A 16,742-nucleotide genomic window follows, 5' to 3' on the forward strand; every position below is an offset into this window, starting at 1 on the left:
ACAATATATTTTGTATCCGTTGTTTCCATCGTTTGGGTGGATTAGGACATTTGTATTTGTGTTACCAGGCTAGAAGATGGTGTGATACTTGATGAAAAGGCTTTCTGCAATGATTTTATCAATCTGGCACATAGTATTGGTGCTTACATGTATGAGGACCTTCTTTGTATTGTTTCTTTGCGATACCAAACAATACATATCCTACAGATACGAGATTCAGGCAACCTTGTTGAGGTACGCAGCATTGGTGCATTCTGCCGGGAAGATGATGAGCTATTTCTTCACTCACATGTTCAGGTATATGCAAATCTTAGTACTGTGACTTTCTTGGATTTTACGTACTTGAGATTAGGTTTACATTTTTTGGGTGTACACTTGTGTCGGCGTTTCGAGACAGGGGGGTCCCTAAGCCGACGAGTGAGTGTGCTGCGTGCCCCAGCCCAGATGGGTCGAGCGCGTGGGCGAGCGCGAAGGGGGGAGAGGCGAGGCGGCCGGAGCCGAGCGTGAGAGAGGTGGAAGTCCCGCGGCCTTCGTGTTCGTCCCGCGCCCAGGTCAGGTGCGCTTGCAGTAGGGGGGTTACAAGCGTCCACGCGGGTGAGGGAAGCGAGCGGCCCCAAGAGAGCGCCTGTCCCATCCTCGGTCCCGCGCGGCCAACCTTCTCTGAGAAGGCCCTGGTCCTTCCTTTTATAGTCGTAAGGAGAGGATCCAGGTGTACAATGGGGATGTAGCAGAGTGCTACGTGTCTAGCGGAGGGAGAGCTAGCGCCCTAGGTACATGCCGATGTGGCAGCCGGAGAGATCTGGGCATCCTGCTGGCGTGATGTCGTGGCTATCGGAGGTGCGGCGGAGCCTGATGGAGGGACAGCTGTTGGGGCGGTCGAGTCCCTGCTGACGTTGTCCTGCTTCCGTAAGAGAGCTGGGGGCCGCCATCGTCATAGAGCTTGTGGAGCGCCATCATTGCCCCTCTGGCGGAGCTGGCCGGACGAGACGCCGGTCTTGTTCTCCGTGACCCGAGTCGATTCGGGGTAGGATGATGATGGCGCCTCCTGTTGACGTGGCGGTCTGTGCTCTAGGCAGGGCGACGTGGGGTTTCCTCCGAAGCCGAGGTTGAGTCTGCCTTCTGTTGCCGTGGCCGAGCCCGAGCCAGGGGGTCGGGCGAGGCGGAAGTCGTCCGGCCGAGGCCAGGGCGGAGTCCGAGCCCTGGGGTCGGGCGAGGCGGAGTTTCGTCGTCTTCCGGGTCTTAGCCCGAGTCCGAGCCCTGGGGTCGGGCGGAGCGGAGTTCGCCGTCTTCCGGGTCTTAGCCCGAGTCCGAGCCCTGGGGTCGGGCGGAGCGGAGTTCGCCGTCTTCCGGGTCTTAGCCCGAGTCCGAGCCCTGGGGTCGGGCGGAGCGTAGTTCGCCGTGGCGCCTTTGGCAAGGCCTAATTGCCTGTCAGACTCACTCTGTCGAGTGGCACTGCAGTCGGAGTGGCGCAGACGGCGCTGTCCTTCTGTCAGACTGGCCAGTGGAGCGGTGGAGTGACGGCGGTCACCTCGGCTCTGCCGGGGGCGCGTGTCAGGATAGAGGTGTCAGGCCACCTTTGCGTTAAATGCCCCTGCAATTTGGTCAGTCGGTGCGGTGATTTAGTCAAGGTTGCTTCTGAGCGAAGCCAAGGCCTTGGGCGAGCCGGTGATGTGCCCGCCATAAAAAGGGGGCCTCGGGCGAGACGGAAGTCTCTCGAGGTCGGCTGCCTTTGGCCGAGGTTAGGCTCGGGTGAAGCGTGATCGAGTCACTCGTGTGGACTGATCCCTGACTTAATCGTGCCCATCAGGCCTTTGCAGCTTTATGCTGATGGGGGTTACCAGCTGAGAATTAGGCGTCTTGAGGGTACCCCTAATTATGGTCCCCGACAGTAGCCCCCGAGCCTCGAAGGGAGTGTTAGCACTCGCTTGGAGGCTTTTGTCGCACTTTTTTGCAAGGGGACCAGCCTTTCTCGGTTGCATTTCGTTCCGGCGGGTGCGCGCGAGCGCACCCGCCGGGTGTAGCCCCCGAGGCCTCGGAGGAGTGGTTACACTCCTTCGAGGTCTTAATGCTTTGCTTTACGCTTCGGCTGGTCTGGTCGTTCCCTCATGCGAACTGGCCGTAGCCCGGGTGCACGGTCGGGGCCCAAGCTCTCGGGCTGGTATGTTGACGCTGTCAACGATTTGGCCGGAGCCGGTTTTTGCGAGAGCAGCCCCCGAGCCTCTGCACAGGGCGAGAGGACGATCAGGGACAGACTCGGCTTTTTATATACGCCCCTACGTCGCCTTTCCGCAAGGAGGAGGGGGGGAGTGCGCCATGTTACCCTCGATGGGCACCGAACATGGTGTCTCCGGTGAGCTGCAAGCGGGTAATCCGAGTGGACGTCCGTGCCCCGTTCGTTGGGGGTTGGCTAGGGGCCCAGAGGCACGCCCAAAAGTACCTGCGGGTGATTTGCCGGACCCGGTCCCCTGGCGACGGGGTCCGAGGGCTCGATGCCTCCCTCCGATGGGATTCCGTTACAAGATCGTTCCCGCTGGTCTCGGAAATGTCCTAGGGTACCTCGGGAGCGCAGCCCGAGCCTCGGTTATGTATCGAACGTACCCCTGGTCATCCCTCGCTCGGTGTCTGAGGCGACTGTGAACCCTTCGGGGGCCAGCCTTCGAACCCCTGATCAGTAATGGGCGCGGAGCCCGAGTAGCCTGAGGCGGCCATGGAGCCCTTCGGAGGGCTGGCCTTCGAACCCCTGACCAGTAGTGGGTGTCGGGCCCACGCGATCTGAGGCGGCCGTTGAACCCTCGGGGGGCCAGCCTTCGAACCCCTGATCAGTAATGGGGGGCTCGGAGCCCGGTTCCTTCGCGGAGAAGGATCCCTTTCGGGGCATCCCCCTTCCCCGGTCCCTGTTGCAAGAGATAGAGAAAGAGGAAAACGGAAAAGGATACGAAATCGGACGACGTGGCGTACCTTTTCTGACGCGGTTATTAAGGCGAAGGTGAAGCGTCGCGCGCTCCTCCTGCCAGAAGCGCCGCGTGTCCCGCCGCGGAGTTAATGCGACGGGGCGAGTGGTTGGCGGGGCGGCCGTTGCGCGCGTGCGATCTGTTCGAGGAATGGGTCACGGGTGCACCGTCTTCACGCCGTGAGAGGAGGCTCTCTTGCTGTCTCAGGATGGGACGTGAGCCTGGCTGACGACGCGATCGCTGCGCCCGCCCTTTGGTGGATCGAGGCCGGGGGTAGCGATATCAGTATGAACAGAGGCGGAGTTGGCTCGAGAATGGGGAACCTGGTTGGCCGGAGCCTAGCCGTGTTGTCCGTCAGCGGAGCCGACGCCAAAGTCGATCAGTCGAGGCCTCGGATCGGGCTAGCGCCCTTGGAAGCCGGTTGCCCGAGGCCCCAGGGGTAACCGGTTGAGCCGCCTGCTCGGGCCGGATTCCCGGAGGAGCCCCTGGACCTCGGCGCCGCCCGAGGCTGGGTCGGGCTTTGTTGTAGACGTCGTCGATGCCGAGGGTGCTACGGCTCCCTTCGGCGTGAAGACCCGAGCCTGCAGGATCAGATCGTCTTGTAGCGTGTGCTTTCTGCGGCCGCCGAGGCCAGAAGAACACGCCCTCGCCGCGCTTGCGAAGCTGCGTCTTTTTTCCTCTTGTTTCGAGCATCTGGACTCTGTCGGTAACAGGGATGTTTGTGTGAGCGAGAGTTGCTTTTCGCGGAAGGGACGAGTGAGGTATCCGTATCCCAGAGGCGTGGGAATCCCTCGGCTCGGTCGGCCTTGCCGCTTACGCGTACTTTCACCCGTCCATGAGGCCCTGTCCCCGACTTAGTCGAGAAAGCTTGAAGGACTGCTTCGGCAGGAAAGCTTCCGAACGTGATGACTCGTTCGGTCCACGAAGTCGCTTTACCCGAGCGCAAGTTACTTATCGCAGAAGGGGACGAGTGAGGTATCCGTATCTCGGAGGCGTAGGAGTCCCTCGGCTCGGTCAGCCTTGGCTGCTTACGTGTACCTCGTCGTTTCCAGGATCCGCTTTCCGAAGTAGTCAAGAAGCACGGAAGAAATCCTGCTAAAAAGAGGTCCTTTTTCGAGGAAAAAATTCGACGCAGAGGGGGTCTCCCCCCTTTTAGCCCCCGAGGGAGGGTCGGGCCTTGCCGAGGCTAGGCCGACCCTTCCTTGACAACTAAACTTTGCGTAGGTGCGAGGTATATGAACAACTTGAAAACATCTTAAGGGTAGAAGCGACGTAGCTGTTTGATGTTCCAAGCGTTGCCGTAGATCTCGCCTTGATTGCTGGCCAGCTTGTATGTTCCGGGCTTCAGAACTTTGGCGATGACGAATGGCCCTTCCCAGGGGGGCGTGAGCTTGTGCCTCCCTCGGGCGTCTTGTCGCAGCCGAAGCACCAGGTCGCCCACCTGGAGTTCTCGGGACCGGACCCCTCGGGCGTGGTGTCGTCGCAGGGACTGTTGATGCCGCGCCGAGTGTAGCAAAGCCCTGTCCCGAGCTTCCTCCAGCTGGTCCAGCGATTCCTCTCGGCTAGCTTGGTTGCTTTGTTCGGTGTAGGCCCTTGCCCTCGGGGAGCCGTATTCCAGGTCAGTGGGCAAGATAGCTTCAGCCCCGTAGACCAGGAAAAACGGCGTGAAGCCCGTGGCACGACTCGGCGTCGTCCTTAGGCTCCAGACCACCGAGGGGAGTTCCTTCATCCATCGCCTGCCGAACTTGTTGAGGTCGTTGTAGATCCGAGGCTTGAGCCCTTGTAGAATCATGCCGTTGGCACGCTCTACTTGCCCATTCGACATGGGATGAGCCACGGCGGCCCAGTCCACCCGGATATGGTGATCCTCGCAAAAATCCAAGAATTTTTTGCCGGTGAACTGGGTGCCGTTGTCGGTGATGATGGAGTTCGGGACCCCGAAGCGATGGATGATGTTGGTGAAGAATGCCACCGCCTGCTCGGACCTGATGCTGTTCAGGGGTCGGACCTCGATCCACTTGGAGAATTTGTCGATGGCGACCAGCAGGTGCGTGTAGCCCCCGGGCGCCTTCTGCAAGGGACCGACGAGGTCCAGACCCCACACAGCGAAGGGCCAGGTGATGGGTATTGTCTGCAGAGCCTGAGCGGGCAGGTGTGTCCGCTTCGCATAGAATTGGCACCCTTCGCAGGTGCGGACAATTCTAGTGGCGTCAGCCACCGCCGTTGGCCAGTAGAAGCCTTGTCGGAAAGCATTCCCAACAAGGGCTCGGGGTGCTGCGTGGTGGCCGCAAGCCCCCGAGTGTACTTCTTGCAGCAGTTCCCGACCTTCGGCGATGGAGATGCATCGCTGGAGGATGCCCGAGGGGCTGCGATGGTAGAGCTCCTCTTCGTCGCCCAGCAAGACGAATGACTTGGCGCGTCGCGCTACCCGCCGAGCCTCGACTTGGTCGAGGGGTAGCTCTCCTCGACGGAGATATTGCAGGTACGGGGCCTGCCAATCTTGGTCTGGCGTGGCCCCGCTCTGCCCTTCCTCGACGTTCAATGCCCCGCCCTCGGGGGCCGAGGGTACCTCGGGCCGGGCCGAGGTTGGCTCGGGCTGAGCCGAGGGTACCTCGGGCTGAGCCGAGGGTACCTCGGGCTCGGGCGCGTCGTCGAGCTTGACGGAGGGTTGATGCAGATCCCGGGAGAAGACGTCCGGGGGGACGGTCGTTCGTCCCGAGGCTATCTTCGCCAGCTCGTCTGCGGTTTCGTTGTAGCGCCGAGTGATGTGGTTGAGCTCGAGCCCGGAGAACTTGTCTTCCAGGCGCCGGACCTCGTCGCAGTAGGCCTCCATCTTTGGGTCGCGGCAGTGGGAGTTCTTCATGACTTGGTCGATGACGAGCTGCGAATCACCGCGGGCGTCGAGGCGTCTGACCCCTAGCTCGATGGCGATCCGCAATCCGTTGACCAGAGCTTCGTACTCGGCCACATTGTTGGACGCCGGGAAGTGGAGGCGCAGCACGTAGCGCAAGTGCTTTCCGAGGGGCGAGATGAAGAGCAGGCCCGCACCGGCCCCCGTCTTCATCAGCGACCGTCGAAAAACATGGTCCAGAGCCCCGGTTGGATCGGAGTCGTTGGTAGTTGGGTATCGACCCATTCAGCCACGAAATCCGCCAACACTTGGGACTTGATGGCCTTCCGAGGGGCGAACGAGATCGTTTCGCCCATGATCTCCACTGCCCACTTTGCGATCCTGCCCGAGGCCTCTCGGCACTGGATGATCTCCCCCAGGGGGAAGGATGACACCACAGTTACCGGATGGGACTCGAAGTAGTGTCGTAGCTTCCGCCTCGTCAGGATCACAGCATACAGCAGCTTTTGAACTTGTGGGTAGCGGATCTTAGTCTCGGACAGCACTTCGCTGATGAAGTAGACCGGCCTCTGAACGGGCAATGTATGCCCTTCCTCCTGCCTTTCGACCACAATCGCGGCGCTAACCACCTGAGTGGTCGCGGCGACGTAGACCAAGAGGGTTTCTCCGTCCGCCGGCGGCACCAAGACTGGCGCCTTTGTAAGGAGCGCCTTCAGGTTGCCGAGGGCTTCCTCGGCCTCAGGGGTCCAAACGAAACACTCGGCCTTCCTTAAGAGGCGGTACAGAGGCAGACCTCTTTCGCCGAGGCGTGAGATGAAGCGGCTCAGGGCCGCGAGGCATCCCATGACCCTCTGTACCCCTTTTAAGTCCTTGATGGGCCCCATGCTGGTGATGGCCGCAATCTTCTCCGGGTTGGCCTCGATGCCTCGCTCAGAGACGATGAACCCTAGGAGCATGCCTCGGGGCACCCCGAAGACACACTTCTCAGGATTAAGCTTGACTCCTTTCGCCTTGAGACACCGGAATGTCACTTCAAGGTCGGAGAGGAGGTTGGGAGCCTTCCGTGTCTTGACCACGATGTCATCGACGTAGGCCTCGACTGTGCGACCGATGTGTTCGCCGAACACATGGTTCATGCACCGCTGGTACGTCGCGCCTGCATTCCTCAGGCCGAACGGCATGGTGACGTAGCAGTACATGCCGAACGGCGTGATGAAAGAAGTCGCGAGCTGGTCGGACTCTTTCATCCGGATCTGGTGATACCCCGAGTAGGCATCGAGGAAGGACAGGGTTTCGCACCCAGCAGTGGAATCCACGATTTGGTCGATGCGAGGCAGAGGGTAGGGAACCTTCGGACATGCTTTGTTGAGACCAGTGTAGTCTACACACATCCGCCATTTCCCCCCTTTCTTCCTCACAAGCACAGGGTTGGCAAGCCATTCGGGATGGAATACCTCTTTGATGAACCCTGCCGCCATTAGCTTGTGGATCTCTTCGCCAATCGCTCTGCGCTTCTCCTCGTCGAATCGGCGCAGAGGCTGCCTGACGGGTCGGGCTTCGGCCCGAATATCCAGCGAGTGCTCGGCGACATCCCTCGGTATGCCGGGCATGTCCGAGGGACTCCACGCAAAGACGTCGGCGTTTGCGCGGAGAAAGTCGACGAGCACTGCTTCCTATTTGGGGTCGAGCCCGGAACCGATCCGGATCTGCTTGGTGGTGTCGCCGCTGGGGTCGAGGGGGACGACCTTGACCGTCTCCGCTGGCTCGAAGTTGCCGGCATGGCGCTTCACGTCTGGGACCTCCCTGGAGAGGTTCTCCAGGTCGGCGATGAGGGCCTCGGACTCGGCGAGGGCCTCAGCGTACTCCACGCACTCCACGTCGCATTCGAACGCGTGTTTGTACGTGGGGCCGACAGTGATGACCCCGTTGGGGCCCGGCATCTTGAGCTTCAGGTAGGTGTAGTTGGGGACGGCCATGAACTTCGCGTAGCATGGCCTCCCTAGCACGGCGTGGTAGGTTCCTCGGAACCCGACCACTTCGAACGTCAGGGTCTCCTTTCGGAAGTTGGAGGGTGTCCCGAAGCAGACTGGGAGGTCGAGTCGCCCGAGGGGCTGGACGCGCTTCCCAGGGATGATCCCGTGGAAGGGCGCAGCGCCTGCTCGGACGGAGGACGGATCGACGCGCAGAAGCTTGAGGGTCTCGGCGTAGATGATGTTGAGGCAGCTGCCCCCGTCCATCAGGACCTTGGTGAGCCTGACATCGCCGACAACGGGGTCGACGACGAGCGGGTATTTCCCCGGGCTCGGCACATGGTCGGGGTGGTCGGCCCGGTCGAAAGTGATGGGCTTGTCGGACCAGTCTAGGTAGACTGGCGCCGCCACCTTCACCGAGCAGACCTCCCGGCGCTCTTGCTTGCGGTGCCGAGCCGAGGTATTCGCCGCATGCCCTCCATAGATCATGAAGCAGTCGCGGACCTCGGGGAACCCCCCTGCTGGGTGATCTTCGTTCTTGTCGTCGTCGTGGGCCCTGCCACCCTCGGCGGGTGGCCCGGCCCTGTGGAAATGACGCCGAAGCATAACGCACTCCTCGAGGGTGTGCTTGACGGGCCCCTGATGGTAGGGGCACGGCTCCTTGAGCATCTTGTCGAAGAGGTTTGCACCTCCGGGGGGCTTCCGAGGGTTCTTATACTCGGCGGCGGCGACAAGGTCCGCGTCTGCGGCGTCGCGTTTCGATTGCGACTTCTTCTTGCCTTTCTTCTCGGCGCCGCGCGGAGCAGACGCCTCGGGGGCTTCTTCCGATGGGCGGCCCTGGGGCTGCTTGTCCTTTCGGAAGATAGCCTCGACCGCCTCCTGGCCAGAGGCGAACTTGGTGGCGATGTCCATCAGCTCGCTCGCCCTGGTGGGGGTTTTGCGACCCAGCTTGCTCACCAGGTCGCGGCAAGTGGTGCCGGCGAGGAACGCGCCGATGACATCCGAGTCGGTGATGTTGGGCAGCTCGGTGCGCTGCTTCGAGAATCGCCGGATGTAGTCCCGGAGCGACTCCCCCGGCTGTTGCCGGCAGCTTCGAAGGTCCCAGGAGTTCCCGGGGCGCACGTATGTGCCCTGGAAATTGCCAGCGAAGGCTTGGACCAAGTCGTCCCTGTTGGAAATCTGCCCCGGAGGCAGGTGCTCCAACCAGGCGCGAGCAGTGTCGGAGAGGAACAGGGGGAGGTTGCGGATGACGAGGTTGTCGTCGTCCGTTCCGCCCAGTTGGCAGGCAAGGCGGTAATCCGCGAGCCACAGTTCCGGTCTCGTTTCCCCCGAGTACTTTGTGATAGTAGTCGGGGGTCGGAACCGGGTCGGGAATGGCGCCCGTCGGATGGCCCGACTGAAAGCCTGCGGACCGGGTGGCTCGGGCGAAGGACTCCGATCCTCCCCGCTGTCGTAGCGTCCCCCACGCCTGGGGTGGTAGCCTCGGCGCACCCTTTCGTCGAGGTGAGCCCGACGGTCGCGTCGATGGTGCTCGTTGCCGAGGTGGCCCGGGGCCGCAGGCGCGGTGTTGCGCGTGCGCCCGGTGTAGACCGAGGCTTCCCGCATGAATCGGGAAGTCGCGGCATGAGGTTCCGAGGGATATCCTTGCCTCCGGGATGCAGTGCTCTCGGCCCGCCGGGCCGCAGCGCCTTCCAGGAGATTCTTGAGTCCTCCCTGGATTCGCCGACCCTCGGTGGTTGACGGCTCCGGCATCGCGCGGATGAGCATTGCTGCAGTTGCCAGGTTCTGACCGACCCCGCTGGATGCGGGCGGCGGCCTGATCCTGACGTCGTTGGCGACGCGGTGCTGGAGACCTTGGGGCAGATGACGTATTTCTCCGGCCAGGGGTTGGCCCACCCATGCCTGTCCGACGTCTCGACGGATCGGCTCAAGCGCTCCTGTTCCCTCGTTGAGCCTGGCCTGCGCCTCGCGGACTTGCTCGAGTTGTGGGTCGTAACCCCCCGCCGGAGCGGGGACCACAGCTAGCTCCCGTGGGACGTCGGCGCGAGGCACCGGCCTAGGGAGATCACCATCCTCCGGCATGCCAAGGTGGTTGCCTTCGGTGGGATCCCCTAGCTCGACGTGGAAACATTCGCGGCTTGGGCCGCAGCTCTCGTCGCCAAGGCTGCGGCTTCCATCGGAATAGTCGGACAGACAGTAGTCACATGCGGTCATGAAGTCCCGCACGGCACTGGGGTTGCCAAGTCCGGAGAAATCCCAACCGATGCTGGGATCGTCATCTTCCTCGGACCCAGAGGGCCCGTAGGTCGAGACGTCCGTCAGTCGGTCCCAAGGCGACCGCATACAGAACCTCAGTGGGGTTGCACTCGCCTCAATGAGGGCGCCCGCCAAAACGAGGTCGTTTGGCGGGTTGAGGCCGAGTCGAAATGACGCAAGATGGGAGTTAGTCGTTACCTTTTGGTCGACGAGGAGCGACGTAGTCACATCGGGGACTGGTTGCGCCGTCATCTCTGGTTCGAGGGCGACGTCCTGCAGGCTTTCCGCGAGCGCGCCGGCGTCGTCTTCTTGCTCGGGGTCATCGTGCCGCGGGGGGACGGCGCTTGCCTCCGTCTTGAACGCGAGGTCGATGTCCGGCGTGCCTTCCGTCGGGGCGTCGGGGGCGTCGATTCGCTCGACGGCCGGCGAAGCGTGGCCTCCCGTCTGGCCTTGACGGCCCCGCCTCCTCCTCCGTTGGCGGGGGAGAGAACGGAGCGAGCCCGAATGTTGCTCTTCCACCACGCGGGGTAGACGTCGTCGATTCCGCCGCCGGCGGGCGGGTTGTCGGCCGCCATTGTCGTAGTCGCGCGGCGGTGGAAGAAGTGTCATGTCGTAGCTGCCGTCGAAGGACATGAACTCAAGAGTCCCGAAACGAAGCACCGTCCCGGGCCGGAGAGGTTGCCGGAGACTGCCCATCTGGAGCTTGACGGGAAGCTGTTCGTCAGCACGCAGCAGGCCCCTACCTGGCGCGCCAACTGTCGGCGTTTCGAGACAGGGGGGTCCCTAAGCCGACGAGTGAGTGTGCTGCGTGCCCCAGCCCAGATGGGTCGAGCGCGTGGGCGAGCGCGAAGGGGGGAGAGGCGAGGCGGCCGGAGCCGAGCGTGAGAGAGGTGGAAGTCCCGCGGCCTTCGTGTTCGTCCCGCGCCCAGGTCAGGTGCGCTTGCAGTAGGGGGGTTACAAGCGTCCACGCGGGTGAGGGAAGCGAGCGGCCCCAAGAGAGCGCCTGTCCCGTCCTCGGTCCCGCGCGGCCAACCTTCTCTGAGAAGGCCCTGGTCCTTCCTTTTATAGTCGTAAGGAGAGGATCCAGGTGTACAATGGGGATGTAGCAGAGTGCTACGTGTCTAGCGGAGGGAGAGCTAGCGCCCTAGGTACATGCCGATGTGGCAGCCGGAGAGATCTGGGCATCCTGCTGGCGTGATGTCGTGGCTATCGGAGGTGCGGCGGAGCCTGATGGAGGGACAGCTGTTGGGGCGGTCGAGTCCCTGCTGACGTTGTCCTGCTTCCGTAAGAGAGCTGGGGGCCGCCATCGTCATAGAGCTTGTGGAGCGCCATCATTGCCCCTCTGGCGGAGCTGGCCGGACGAGACGCCGGTCTTGTTCTCCGTGACCCGAGTCGATTCGGGGTAGGATGATGATGGCGCCTCCTGTTGACGTGGCGGTCTGTGCTCTAGGCAGGGCGACGTGGGGTTTCCTCCGAAGCCGAGGTTGAGTCTGCCTTCTGTTGCCGTGGCCGAGCCCGAGCCAGGGGGTCGGGCGAGGCGGAAGTCGTCCGGCCGAGGCCAGGGCGGAGTCCGAGCCCTGGGGTCGGGCGAGGCGGAGTTTCGTCGTCTTCCGGGTCTTAGCCCGAGTCCGAGCCCTGGGGTCGGGCGGAGCGGAGTTCGCCGTCTTCCGGGTCTTAGCCCGAGTCCGAGCCCTGGGGTCGGGCGGAGCGGAGTTCGCCGTCTTCCGGGTCTTAGCCCGAGTCCGAGCCCTGGGGTCGGGCGGAGCGTAGTTCGCCGTGGCGCCTTTGGCAAGGCCTAATTGCCTGTCAGACTCACTCTGTCGAGTGGCACTGCAGTCGGAGTGGCGCAGACGGCGCTGTCCTTCTGTCAGACTGGCCAGTGGAGCGGTGGAGTGACGGCGGTCACCTCGGCTCTGCCGGGGGCGCGTGTCAGGATAGAGGTGTCAGGCCACCTTTGCGTTAAATGCCCCTGCAATTTGGTCAGTCGGTGCGGTGATTTAGTCAAGGTTGCTTCTGAGCGAAGCCAAGGCCTTGGGCGAGCCGGTGATGTGCCCGCCATAAAAAGGGGGCCTCGGGCGAGACGGAAGTCTCTCGAGGTCGGCTGCCTTTGGCCGAGGTTAGGCTCGGGTGAAGCGTGATCGAGTCACTCGTGTGGACTGATCCCTGACTTAATCGTGCCCATCAGGCCTTTGCAGCTTTATGCTGATGGGGGTTACCAGCTGAGAATTAGGCGTCTTGAGGGTACCCCTAATTATGGTCCCCGACAACTTGTAAATTGCACACATTGAAGTATTGAACAGTCTGTACATATTCTTTGTGCCTGTTTGCTTACACCCAGCTTGTATAAGCTCAACTGGTCAACAAATACCCTAGCTTATAAGCTCGTTTATATTTTCTAGGCACCTAGCTTATATAATCCAATAAGCTGCCCTCATTAGTTTATTTCAATTCAAGCCTCCCACACCTCCAATAAGTCAGCTTATATTTTGGTTGTCAAATAGCTCAGCTTATACAATCCAGCTTATAGCCATGAAATCAATCTTTTGCCACTTATATAATCTTGTAACTGTAAGCCATATTATACAATCTGGCCTGGGAAACAAACAGGGCCTTATTAATATGTTGATTGGGACATGTCTACATCATGTTGCATGGTCATCACCCATTAAATATCCACCCTAATATATCATTTATGTGACTGTTGTTTTAATACTGACCCACATTATAAATGTGGATTACATCAAGGAGTGTATGTGCTGGTACCTGCCCTAGTCTATGTATTAACCATGTAGCTGGTGATTGTTCATGATGTCTGTGGGTACTGGGTAGGCGTGTATGTTTTTCCTCTGAAGTATCACAAGAACACTGAATTTGGATTATTTATTTATATTTGAGATACTCAAAAAGGATGCTGTAACACAGCACCCGTTTATGTTAACTTTGAGGTTACTAGGTTAGAAGAAATAATCAAAGAATTCTAAGTGCCACTCCAGATTTGATGTTTTTTTCTTGAATACGCAGGAGGTCTGCGTATTTTTATATTAAGAAGAAAAAGGGGTTGAGCCCCATAACACAAGCAGCAGTTTTACAGACGCACACCACCATTTACAGACTCACACACCTAAGACAACTCCTCTAGATGGAAGAAAGAGAGAGTTTTAGCGCCAGCCAAACGCCAGCACATCATCTCCTCCCTAGCTGCCGAAAGGGCGACCTCAACACTCGGGCTACAACCATCAAATACACACCTATTCCTGTGTTTCCAGATCGACCACACACCCAATATGACCAGCGAATTGAAACCATTCGACAAAGGTTTGCCCACCACCTCGGCACTCTTCTCCCACCAAGAGTCAAAGCAGTCATCACCTGTAGAGGGACAGAGCACCTGGAAGTCCCCTGACCGAAGGAAAAGGAACCAAAACTGCTTCGCAAAGCTGCACTCGACCAATAAGTGATTAATAGTCTCATCAGCTTGGTCACAAAGCGGACAGCAGTCGGGATGATCCATTCCCCTCTTAGCCAACCTGTCAGCTGTCCAACATCTATCCTGCTCAACCAGCCACATAAAAATTTTGCATTTCCCTTGTGCCCAAGTCTTCCAAATCCGTTCAGCCGGCCCAAACTCAACAGCTCCAAGAAGTAGAACCTGGTAGGCAGAACTAGAGGAGTAATCCCCCGACGCGCTGAACCTCCAAATATGCTTATCAGGAATCCCAGGTTGAAGAACTAAGCCCTCCAGCAAGTCACAGAGATCCAAAACCTGCAAGCGCCCTAACTGAAAGCGCACCCCTTATATCAGCCACCCAATTCAGATTTGTTAGAGCATCTTTTACCAGCCTTTTGGAAGCGACACGCTTAGGGACATGCTCAAGGACCTCAGGTGCCATCTCACCGATGCATCTACCATTCAGCCACCGATCCTTCCAAAAAAGGATGTCATGCCCATCACCCAATTGAGACACAACTGCCACATTGATCAAGGCTTCCACCGCTCCACAGGCCTGAACAGGGAGGACCGACCAAGGCTTAGAGTGATCGGTTCTTTGGAGCCAAGGCCACCTAGCTCGAAGCGCCACGCTCAAAAGCCGAAGATCAGTGACCCCGAGCCCGCCCAGATCTTTAGGCCTAGTAACCTTACCCCACGCCACTAAACAGTGACCACCATTGGCTTGTTTTCTTCCTTTCCAAAGGAAACCTCTTCTTATCTTCTCAATAGCTTTGGTGGTCCAATTAGGGAGGTCCAAAGTCATCGCAGCATAAATCATTTTTGCTGTGAGAACAGACTGAACATAAACTGCTCTTCCCGCTTTTGTCATCTGGTCGGCCTTCCAACCCGGGAGCACATTAGCTGCTTTGTCCACCAATGCCTGTAGTTGAGCCTTTGAAAGCTTTCCCAAGGACAGGGGCAATTCAAGATATTGACACGGGAAATCTGAAATGGGGCAGGGGAGAGAAGCTTGGACCCGCATCAAATCATCTTCGGTACAACGGATGGGGAACACACTACTTTTCTGGACATTGGTCTTGACCCCGAGGCTTCCCCAAAAAACCGAAGGATCTCCAGGACCAAATTGATGTCTGAAGCCACCGGCCTAAGAAAAACCACAGCGTCATCCGCGTAGAGAGAAAGCCTGTGATGCAAAGTCCCAGATGATAGCTGCTGAAGTAACCCTTCATCGGAAGCCTTTTGAATGAGCAAGTTCAGAACATCCATAACCAAAATGAACAACATAGGGGAGAGTGGGTCGCCTTGCCTTAGACCCCTTTGGTGCGAAATGATCTCCCCAGGAACGCCATTTAGCAAGATTCTTGTGGAGGAAGTAGCCAACAACCCACTAACAACATCACACCAAATCTGCCCAAACCCCATCTTCCTCAAAACCTCAATGAGAAACGACCATGACACCGAGTCAAAAGCCTTGGATATGTCTAACTTGAAGAGGATACGAGCTTGTCTTTGTTGATGGAGATACCTGGCCGTTCGCTGCACCAATATGAAGTTGTCAAGAATGAACCTTTTTTTGATAAAAGCCGTCTGATTGGGTGGAACCATTGCATTCAAGTGCCCAGCCAGCCTATTTGCCACCATCTTTGTTACCAACTTGGCGAAGCTATGTATGAGGCTAATCGGACGGAAGTCCTTCACAAGTGCTGCACCCTCAATCTTCGGCAAAAGGGTAATGAGGGCTGAATTGAGCAGCCCAAAATTTCTGAAATTGCAATCCCAAACACGTGAGACCGCCGCCATCACATCAAGCTTGATAATAGACCAACAAGATTTATAAAAGCGACCCGTGAAACCATTCGGCCCCGGGGCTTTATCAGACGTGATTGATTTAATTGTGTCCCAAACTTCATCATTCGAGAAAGGCACATTCAACCTTCCGAGATCAAAGGATTGCAACCCCAGCTCATCAAGATTGATAGAGGCATCCCTCTGAATAGCAGTACCAAGCAAACCGTCGTAGAAGTCGAATAGGGCTGTTGCCTTGTCATCGTGTGAAGTCAAGATCTCACCCTCGGTGGAAGTTAGGGAAGCAATAAAATTCTTCTTCCTGAATCTCGCTTGAGCATGGAAGGGTGAGGTGTTGGCGTCTCCATCTCTCAACCAAGTAACACGAGACCGAAGCCGCGCCACTGATCTAGCCCAGGAGGAGAGCGCAAGAATGCGCTTCATCAAAGCACGCCGGAACCAGTCTTCCGCAGGAGACAGAACCCGAAGCTCCTGAGCCATCTCAAACATATGAAGGAGTTCCCTAGCCATCTCAAGCTGCAGCTTCAAACAGCCCACTGTTTTCACACTCCAACTTTGCAAAGCTCTAGCGGTAGCTTGCAACTTCCTGGAGAGAGTGACAAAAGGACAGGGGCCCGGCGCCACCGAACTCCAAGCCTGAGCTACAGTATCATGAAAACCTTCCAACTTGACCCAGAAAGCCTGAAAGAAGAAACGCCCTTTTGCTCTATTGACATCTTGCAAACCCAAAAGAAGAGGGCAATGATCTGAATCTTGAGAAGCAGCACTCTGAAGCAAACAACCCGGAAAAAGATCCTCCCAATCCGTAGAGCAGAACATCCTATCCAGATGTACCAAGGTGGGGTTATTTTGCCCGTTCGACCAAGTATATTTGCGACCAACCAAGGGAATTTCAATGAGAGCCAGATCATCTTTCCATCTTCTGAATCTACCCATCATAGCCCGATCAAGATTGGAGTTGTTTTTTATCTTCGTTGTTTAGGATCATGTTGAAATCACCAACCACCAACCACGCCCCCCGGGCAGTGAGCTCTAGTAGTTGTGAGTTCTTGCAAAAAGAGGGTCTTTTCAGCATTACCTTGGGGAGCATACACGCAAGACAGCCACCAAGACGCGCCATCCTCCAAACTAAAGTTCACCGAAACACAATGATCATCAATCCTCGACCCAATAGAAGTAACATGACTCCTCCAAGCAACCAGAATACCACCACTCGCGCCATTTGATGGAGAGAAAACAAAGTTACCAAAATCTGATCCCAAAACACGAAGAACCAGCCACCTAGTAACATCCGACATTTTGGTCTCTTGAATACAAACCACGTCCGCTTTGACACTGTCAACTAAACATCGAACCACATCCTGCCGGGCCGAACTATTGAGGCCCCGAACATTCCAGCAAAGAATCTTTGAAGGATCCATTGGGAAACAAAAGAAGAACGACCACAGAGGCACCAA

General features: G+C 58.1%; 1 protein-coding gene across 18 annotated transcripts in view; it reads left to right on the plus strand.

The window, feature by feature from the left end:
* Positions 1-16,742, plus strand: part of LOC100281541 (light-mediated development protein DET1) — a 49,285-nt gene that overhangs the window by 1,706 nt on the left and 30,837 nt on the right. For all 18 annotated transcript variants that reach the window (XR_004851223.1, XR_004851224.1, XR_004851225.1 and 15 more), the window contains exon 3: positions 69-297. Coding sequence is in view for 15 of the 18 variants with exons in the window: in XM_008653196.3 (XP_008651418.1) it covers positions 69-297 (229 nt within the window). In the remaining 3 variants the exon portion in view is untranslated. The remainder of the gene's footprint in view (positions 1-68; positions 298-16,742) is intronic.

The sequence above is a fragment of the Zea mays genome, chromosome 7 (genome assembly GCF_902167145.1).
Source record: "Zea mays cultivar B73 chromosome 7, Zm-B73-REFERENCE-NAM-5.0, whole genome shotgun sequence".
Lineage (NCBI taxonomy): Eukaryota > Viridiplantae > Streptophyta > Magnoliopsida > Poales > Poaceae > Zea > Zea mays.